Genomic DNA, 10,000 nt, shown 5'->3' with positions numbered 1-10,000 from the left:
GGGGAGGGTGTCTGAGATGTGATGATGAACGGCCCCCCCCAGCAGGCTTCACTAGGGACGGGGAGGGTGTCTGAGATGTGATGATGAACGGCCCCCCAGCAGGCTTCACTAGGGACGGGGAGGGTGTCTGAGATGTGGTGATGAACGGCCCCACCAGCAGGCTTCACTAGGGACGGGAGGGTGTCTGAGATGTGGTGATGAACGGCCCCACCAGCAGGCTTCACTAGGGACGGGGAGGGTGTCTGAGATGTGGTGATGAACGGCCCCACCAGCAGGCTTCACTAGGGACAGGGAGGGTGTCTGAGATGTGGTGATGAACGGCCCCACCAGCAGGCTTCACTAGGGACAGGGAGGGTGTCTGAGATGTGGTGATGAACGGCCCCCCAGCAGGCTTCACTAGGGACGGGGAGGGTGTCTGAGATGTGGTGATGAACGGCCCCACCAGCAGGCTTCACTAGGGACGGGGAGGGTGTCTGAGATGTGGTGATGAACGGCCCCACCAGCAGGCTTCACTAGGGACGGGGAGGGTGTCTGAGATGTGATGATGAACGGCCCCCAGCAGGCTTCACTAGGGACGGGGAGGGTGTCTGAGATGTGATGATGAACGGCCCCCAGCAGGCTTCACTAGGGACGGGGAGGGTGTCTGAGATGTGGTGATGAACGGCCCCCCAGCAGGCTTCACTAGGGACGGGGAGGGTGTCTGAGATGTGGTGATGAACGGCCCCCCCAGCAGGCTTCACTAGGGACGGGGAGGGTGTCTGAGATGTGGTGATGAACGGCCCCCCCCAGCAGGCTTCACTAGGGACAGGGAGGGTGTTCATACGTGACTGTGTTTCAATACCACATCAGTCAAATTAACCCGCTGAGCTAAAGGCTTTGCTATTGATGATAATGTATGTCTTCAACTCTCATTCAAGGTTACTTATAAAGCTAACAAGGTTCAATAAGCCACTTTCACTAAACATCCAGTCTAGTCCAGTACAGTACATTACAGTAGAGTACAGTAGAGTAGACTACAGTACATTACAGTACATTACAGTAGAGTACAGTAGAGTAGACTACAGTACATTACAGTACATTACAGTAGAGTACAGTAGAGTCAAGTAGAGTACAGTAGAGTAGACTACAGTACATTACAGTAGAGTCAAGTAGAGTACAGTAGAGTAGACTACAGTACATTACAGTAGAGTCAAGTAGAGTACAGTAGAGTAGACTACAGTACATTATAGTAGAGTACAGTAGAGTAGAGTACAGTACATTACAGTAGAGTCAAGTATAGTACAGTAGAGTAGACTACAGTACATTACAGTAGAGTCAAGTAGACTACAGTAGAGTAGAGTACAGTACATTACAGTAGAGTCAAGTAGAGTACAGTAGAGTAGACTACAGTACATTACAGTAGAGTCAAGTAGACTACAGTAGAGTAGACTACAGTACATTACAGTAGAGTCAAGTAGACTACAGTAGAGTAGACTACAGTACATTACAGTAGAGTCAAGTAGACTACAGTAGAGTAGACTACAGTACATTACAGTAGAGTCAAGTAGACTACAGTAGAGTAGACTACAGTACATTACAGTAGAGTCAAGTAGACTACAGTAGAGTAGAGTACAGTACATTACAGTAGAGTCAAGTAGAGTACAGTAGAGTAGACTACAGTACATTACAGTAGAGTCAGTCAAGACTACAGTAGACTACAGTAGAGTAGACTACAGTACATTACAGTAGAGTCAAGTAGACTACAGTAGAGTAGACTACAGTACATTACAGTAGAGTCAAGTAGTAGACTACAGTAGAGTAGACTACAGTACATTACAGTAGAGTCAAGTAGACTACAGTAGAGTAGACTACAGTACATTACAGTAGAGTCAAGTAGACTACAGTAGAGTAGACTACAGTACATTACAGTAGAGTACAGTAGAGTAGACTACAGTACATTACAGTAGAGTCAAGTAGAGTACAGTAGAGTAGACTACAGTACATTACAGTAGAGTCAAGTAGACTACAGTAGAGTAGAGTACAGTACATTACAGTAGAGTCAAGTAGAGTACAGTAGAGTAGACTACAGTACACTACAGTAGAGTCAAGTAGACTACAGTAGAGTAGACTACAGTACATTACAGTAGAGTCATGTGGAGTACAGTAGACTACAGTAGAGTCATGTGGAGTCCTGTAGAGTACAGTAGAGTAGAGTACAGTAGAGTAGAGTCCAGTAGAGTAGAGTACAGTACAGTAGAGTACAGTAGAGTACAGTAGAGTAGACTACAGTACATTACAGTAGAGTCAAGTAGACTACAGTACATTACAGTAGAGTCAAGTAGAGTACAGTAGAGTAGACTACAGTACATTACAGTAGAGTCATGTGGAGTACAGTAGACTACAGTAGAGTCATGTGGAGTCCTGTAGAGTCCAGTAGAGTAGAGTACAGTAGAGTAGAGTCCAGTAGAGTAGAGTACAGTAGAGTACAGTAGAGTAGAGTACAGTAGAGTACAGTAGAGTAGACTACAGTACATTACAGTAGAGTCAAGAAGAGTACAGTAGACTACAGTACATTACAGTAGAGTCAAGTAGAGTACAGTAGAGTAGACTACAGTAGAGTTCTGTAGAGTCCAGTACAGTCAAGTAGAGTACAGTAGAGTAGAGTACAGTAGAGTACAGGAGAGTACAGTAGAATCAAGTAGAGTACAGTAGTGTAGAGTACAGTAGAGCACAATATAGTCATGTCGAGTACAGTAGAGGCCTGTAGAGTCCTGTAGAGTCCAGGAGTACAGTAGAGTCAAGTAGAGTACAGTAGAGTACAGTAGAGCACAATATAGTCATGTAGAGTACAGTAGAGCACAATAGAGTCATGTAGAGTACAGTAGAATCCCGTAGAGTACAGTAGATTACAGTAGAGCACAATAGAGTCCTGTAGAGTCCAGTAAAGTATAGTAGAGCACAATATAGTCATGTAGAGTCCCGTAGAGTCCAGTAGAGTACAGTAGAGTCCTATAGAGTACAGTAGAGTACAGGAGAGTACAGTAGAATCAAGTAGAGTACAGTAGAGCACAATATAGTCATGTCGAGTACAGTAGAGGCCTGTAGAGTCTTGTAGAGTCCAGGAGTACAGTAGAGTCAAGTAGAGTACAGTATAGTACAGTAGAGTACAGTAGAGCACAATATAGTCATGTAGAGTACAGTAGAGTCCCGTAGAGTACAGTAGATTACAGTAGAGCACAATAGAGTCCTGTAGAGTCCAGTAAAGTACAGTAGAGCACAATATAGTCATGTAGAGTCCCGTAGAGTCCAGTAGAGTACAATAGAGTCCTATAGAGTCATGCGGAGTACAGTAGACTACAGTAGAGTCATGTAGAGTCCAGTAGAGTACAGTAGAGCCCAGTAGAGTACAGTAGAGTCCTGTAAGAGGCCAGTAGAGTACAGTAGAGTCCTGTAGAATACAGTAGAGCCCAGTAGATTACAGTAGAGTACAGTAGAGCCCAGTACCTGCCACATCAAACTCTATCTCCAGCGAGACCTTGCTGGTGATGCTGGAGTCTCTCAGTAGCTGATTGGTCTCTTCCAAGGTGCTGTCCTCTGTAGGGATCCCGTTTATAGACAGGATACGGTCACCTATCTGCACAATCCCACACCTGCAAAGTACACACACACACACATGACATCACAGTCTTACCATTCTGTAACGAAAGCTAATGCACCCTTTGGTTGTGAGGTAATACATGAATTAGAATCTGACTCTGAATAATTAGCTAGAGTCTGGATTAATTACTCGACCAGCATTGGACATATTAGGGAAAGACAGATTCCACATCAATTCTATCTACACTAACCAACACACACACACACACACACACACACACACACACACACACACACACACACACACACACACACACACACACACACACACACACACACACACACACACACACACACACACACACACACACACACGTGGTCAGAAAAGTGTTTTTATATCGCCTCAATTAAACCACCGCGACTTTTAACGACATATTGGCTACTTCCTCTGATAATTGCTTGCTGCAGCGTCTCACATGAATCCCTCATTACACCGGCTGCCTTCATCTGGGGGTCGGCGGGAGGATATTCAAGCCCTTCCATGGAGGTGCTGCAGGTTTCTATCATCTCGTTGGGATATGACTTGCATTTTACATTGACATTAAATATTAATATATAATAATTAATAAATATTAATATATAATACTTAATCAATATTAATATATAATAATGAATAAATATTAATATATAATACTTAATAAATATTAATATATAATAATGAATAAATATTAATATATAATACTTAATCAATGTTAATATATAATAATTAATAAATATTAATATATAATAATTAATCAATATTAATATATAATAATTAATACATATTAATATATAATATAATCAATATTAATATATAATAAGTAATCAATATTAATATATAATAATTAATCAATATTAATATATAATAATAATATATAATAATTAATAAATAGTAATACAATATTCATATGGAATAATTACTAAATATTACTATATAATAATTACTAAATATTAATACATATTCATATATAATAATTACTCAATATTAATATATAATAATTAATCAATATTAATAAATATTCATATAGAATCATCAATCACTATTAATATATAATAATAATAATGAACAAATATGCATATATAATAATCGATAAATATTCATATATAATAATAAATACATATTAATATATACTAATAATTAATACATATTCATATATAATCATGAATAAATATGCATATATATAATAATTAATAAATATTAATATATAATACTTAATCAATATTAATATATAATAATGAATAAATATTAATATACTGACCCTCCTAACGAAGTTAACTCGTCCCACTACGACTCAGGAAACCGTGCAGTTTATTAGACTACAGATTAAATAATGTTTTGTTGTGTGGTCGTCCCACTACGACCCAGGAAACCGTGCTGTTTATTAGACTACAGATTAAATAATGTTTTGTTGTGTGGTCGTCCCACTACGACCCAGGAAACCGTGCTGTTTATTAGACTACAGATTAAATAATGTTTTGTTGTGTGGTCGTCCCACTACGACCCAGGAAACCGTGCTGTTTATTAGGCTACAGATTTAAATAAGTGATGATTAACTTCCCAGGGGGGTGAAAGTGCAGTGATGAGCTTGATGCTCCTTTCCAATGAATATCCAGGGTCTCATTCTGGTGACATGATGATCAGTGCTTGGTGGCCATTTTGATAAATGAAAACAATGTCATCCATAATAATCTCATCATGTAGGCTAGCCTCCCTGCACTGTGTCTGCCTACCTGCACTGTGTCTGCCTACCTGCACTGTGTCTGCCTACCTGCACTGTATCTGCCTACCTGCACTGTGTCTGCCTACCTGCACTGTGTCTGCCTACCTGCACTGTGTCTGCCTACCTGCACTGTGTCTGCCTACCTGCACTGTGTCTGCCTACCTGCACTGTGTCTGCCTACCTGCACTGTGTCTGCCTACCTGCACTGTGTCTGCCTACCTGCACTGTGTCTGCCTACCTGCACTGAATCTGCCTACCTGCACTGTATCTGCCTACCTGCACTGTGTCTGCCTACCTGCACTGAATCTGCCTACCTGCACTGTATCTGCCTACCTGCACTGTGTCTGCCTACCTGCACTGAATCTGCCTACCTGCACTGTATCTGCCTACCTGCACTGTGTCTGCCTACCTGCACTGAATCTGCCTACCTGCACTGTGTCTGCCTACCTGCACTGTGTCTGCCTACCTGCACTGTGTCTGCCTACCTGCACTGTGTCTGCCTACCTGCACTGTGTCTGCCTACCTGCACTGTGTCTGCCTACCTGCACTGTATCTGCCTACCTGCACTGTGTCTGCCTACCTGCACTGTGTCTGCCTACCTGCACTGTATCTGCCTACCTGCACTGTGCCTGCACTGTGTCTGCCTACCTGCACTGTATCTGCCTACCTGCACTGTATCTGCCTACCTGCACTGTGTCTGCCTACCTGCACTGTGTCTGCCTACCTGCACTGTATCTGCCTACCTGCACTGCCTACCTGCACTGTGTCTGCCTACCTGCACTGTGTCTGCCTACCTGCACTGTGTCTGCCTACCTGCACTGTGTCTGCACTGTGTCCTGCACTGTGTCTGCCTACCTGCACTGTATCTACCTACCTGCACTGTGTCTGCCTACCTGCACTGAATCTGCCTACCTGCACTGTATCTGCCTACCTGCACTGTGTCTGCCTACCTGCACTGAATCTGCCTACCTGCACTGTATCTGCCTACCTGCACTGTGTCTGCCTACCTGCACTGTGTCTGCCTACCTGCACTGTATCTGCCTACCTGCACTGTGTCTGCCTACCTGCACTGTATCTGCCTACCTGCACTGTGTCTGCCTACCTGCACTGTGTCTGCCTACCTGCACTGTGTCTGCCTACCTGCACTGTATCTGCCTACCTGCACTGTGTCTGCCTACCTGCACTGTGTCTGCCTACCTGCACTGTGTCTGCCTACCTGCACTGTGTCTGCCTACCTGCACTGTGTCTGCCTACCTGCACTGTGTCTGCCTACCTGCACTGTGTCTGCCTACCTGCACTGTGTCTGCCTACCTGCACTGTGTCTGCCTACCTGCACTGTGTCTGCCTACCTGCACTGTGTCTGCCTACCTGCACTGTGTCTGCCTACCTGCACTGTGTCTGCCTACCTGCACTGTGTCTGCCTACCTGCACTGTGTCTACCTACCTGCACTGTGTCTGCCTACCTGCACTGTGTCTGCCTACCTGCACTGTATCTGCCTACCTGCACTGTGTCTACCTACCTGCACTGTGTCTGCCTACCTGCACTGTGTCTGCCTACCTGCACTGTGTCTGCCTACCTGCACTGTACCTGCACTGAATCTGCAAGCTGTTGGCCAGAGCGCAGGTACCAAGACCAGAGTGGGCACATCTGCTATATAATGCAACACTTTATGAAACCATTGGTAGAGTTGAAGATGCGATGGAAACCAATGTCACTTTTTACTCGGTACATGGGGAATTTAAACCGAAAAAAGTTATTTTTATTGTGTACTACGTCATCACAGCCTTTAAACCACAAAAGTCATTTTTATCGTGTACTACGTCATCACAGCCTTTAAACCACAACAGTCATTTTTATCGTGTACTACGTCATCACAGCCTTTAAACCACAAAAGTCATTTTTATCGTGTACTAGGTCGTCACAGCCTTTAAACCACAAAAGTCATTTTTATCGTGTACTACGTCATCACAGCCTTTAAACCACAAAAGTCATTTTTATCGTGTACTACGTCATCACAGCCTTTAAACCACAAAAGTCATTTTTATCGTGTACTAGGTCATCACAGCCTTTAAACCACAACAGTCATTTTTATCGTGTACTAGGTCGTCACAGCCTTTAAACCACAACAGTCATTTTTATCGTGTCCTACATCATCACAGCCTTTAAACCACAACAGTCATTTTTATCGTGTCCTACATCATCACAGCCTTTAAACCACAACAGTCATTTTTATCGTGTCCTACATCATCACAGCCTTTAAACCACAACAGTCATTTTTATCGTGTCCTACATCATCACAGCCTTTAAACCACAACAGTCATTTTTATCGTGTCCTACATCATCACAGCCTTTAAACCACAACAGTCATTTTTATCGCGTCCTACATCATCACAGCCTTTAAACCACAACAGTCATTTTTATCGTGTCCTACATCATCACAGCCTTTAAACCACAACAGTCATTTTTATCGTGTCCTACATCATCACAGCCTTTAAACCACAAAAGTCATTTTTATCGTGTCCTACATCATCACAGCCTTTAAACCACAACAGTCATTTTTATCGTGTCCTACATCATCACAGCCTTTAAACCACAACAGTCATTTTTATCGTGTACTAGGTCATCACAGCCTTTAAACCACAACAGTCATTTTTATCGTGTACTAGGTCATCACAGCCTTTAAACCACAACAGTCATTTTTATCGTGTACTGCGTCATCACAGCGTTTCATTCCCAGCAAGTACATTTGATGGAAACATCTCTGATGGGGGAAAATAGCATATTGTTTTTATGCAGAATTATTCTATGTTCGCATGAAAATCTGTCGTTAATTGGATGGAAACCTCGCTAGTGAGACAGTCAAATCTCAAGTTTTGGCAACCGCTTCAGTGTCCTACTATAACTGTGGTTATATCTTGACGTCAAAGCTCAGACGAACCAGTCAGTATTACTCTAGTGACATGTCTCTCTATATACGTGGGTCAGTTTCAGCCTAAACAAACTGAAGAGAGGCAGGCAGCCAATCAGCTGGGGCTACTTTTTCATCTGCAGTCTTTGATGAAAAAACAAAAAAAAGTCAGATCTAAGAAGAACCCATCAAGTGGATAAGAAGTTAGCCTGTTAATAACTGGGCTGCAGGTCTAGAATCAGATTAAGATAGGAGAGCTGTTAATAACTGGGCTGCAGGTCTAGAATCAGATTAAGATAGGAGAGCTGTTAATAACTGGGCTGCAGGTCTAGAATCAGATTAAGATAGGAGAGCTGTTAATAACTGGGCTGCAGGTCTAGAATCAGATTACGATAGGAGAGCTGTTAATAACTGGGCTGCAGGTCTAGAATCAGATTAAGATAGGAGAGCTGTTAATAACTGGGCTGCAGGTCTAGAATCAGATTACGATAGGAGAGCTGTTAATAACTGGGCTGCAGGTCTAGAATCAGATTACGATAGGAGAGCTGTTAATAACTGGGCTGCAGGTCTAGAATCAGATTAAGATAGGAGAGCTGTTAATAACTGGGCTGCAGGTCTAGAATCAGATTACGATAGGAGAGCTGTTAATAACTGGGCTGCAGGTCTAGAATCAGATTACGATAGGAGAGCTGTTAATAACTGGGCTGCAGGTCTAGAATCAGATTACGATAGGAGAGCTGTTAATAACTGGGCTGCAGGTCTAGAATCAGATTAAGATAGGAGAGCTGTTAATAACTGGGCTGCAGGTCTAGAATCAGATTACGATAGGAGAGCTGTTAATAACTGGGCTGCAGGTCTAGAATCAGATTAAGATAGGAGAGCTGTTAATAACTGGGCTGCAGGTCTAGAATCAGATTAAGATAGGAGAGCTGTTAATAACTGGGCTGCAGGTCTAGAATCAGATAACGATAGGAGAGCTGTTAATAACTGGGCTGCAGGTCTAGAATCAGATTACGATAGGAGAGCTGTTAATAACTGGGCTGCAGGTCTAGAATGAGATTAAGATAGGAGAGCTGTTAATAACTGGGCTGCAGGTCTAGAATCAGATTACGATAGGAGAGCTGTTAATAACTGGGCTGCAGGTCTAGAATCAGATTACGATAGGAGAGCTGTTAATAACTGGGCTGCAGGTCTAGAATCAGATTACGATAGGAGAGCTGTTAATAACTGGGCTGCAGGTCTAGAATCAGATTAAGATAGGAGAGTTGTTAATAACTGGGCTGCAGGTCTAGAATCAGATTACGACAGGAGAGCTGTTAATAACTGGGCTGCAGGTCTAGAATCAGATTAAGATAGGAGAGCTGTTAATAACTGGGCTGCAGGTCTAGAATCAGATTACGATAGGAGAGGTGTTAATAAATCAAATCAAATCAAATGTATTTATATAGCCCTTCGTACATCAGCTGATATCTCAAAGTGCTGTACAGAAACCCAGCCTAAAACCCCAAACAGCAAGCAATGCAGGTGTAGAAGCACGGATGTGCTGGGCTGCAGGTCTAGAATCAGATTCCGATATACAAAATATATTGAATCTATTTTGAATTCAGGCTGTAACACAACATGTGGAATAAATCAAGGGATGTGAATCATTTCTGAAGGCACTGCTATATATCTGACTGAAACTTGTCTAATCTCCAAACACCCACAGTGAGTGGGAGTATACCACAGAATGAAATAGAACATCTAGGCATCTCT

The 10,000-nt window shown here is 42.8% G+C and overlaps 1 protein-coding gene and 1 long non-coding RNA gene across 2 annotated transcripts in view; one reads left to right on the top strand and one right to left on the bottom strand.

Moving 5' to 3' along the window:
- The window catches only part of LOC127926284 (glutamate receptor-interacting protein 1-like), a gene marked incomplete at its 5' end in the record, with an annotated part of 82,574 nt that overhangs the window by 71,825 nt on the left and 749 nt on the right, over nucleotides 1-10,000 (bottom strand). The window contains one exon of the mRNA XM_052511683.1: nucleotides 3,484-3,629. Coding sequence (XP_052367643.1) covers nucleotides 3,484-3,629 — 146 coding nt within the window. The remainder of the gene's footprint in view (nucleotides 1-3,483; nucleotides 3,630-10,000) is intronic.
- Nucleotides 8,697-9,486, top strand: LOC127926291 (uncharacterized). The gene is made up of 3 exons (XR_008123878.1): nucleotides 8,697-8,811; nucleotides 8,860-9,003; nucleotides 9,340-9,486. It is a non-coding gene; the product is annotated as an uncharacterized LOC127926291 (long non-coding RNA).

Source organism: Oncorhynchus keta, unplaced genomic scaffold, assembly GCF_023373465.1.
Source record: "Oncorhynchus keta strain PuntledgeMale-10-30-2019 unplaced genomic scaffold, Oket_V2 Un_contig_7309_pilon_pilon, whole genome shotgun sequence".
NCBI lineage: Eukaryota > Metazoa > Chordata > Actinopteri > Salmoniformes > Salmonidae > Oncorhynchus > Oncorhynchus keta.
The sequence above is the reverse complement of the archived record's forward strand: the minus strand, read 5'-3'. Positions and strand labels throughout refer to the sequence as shown.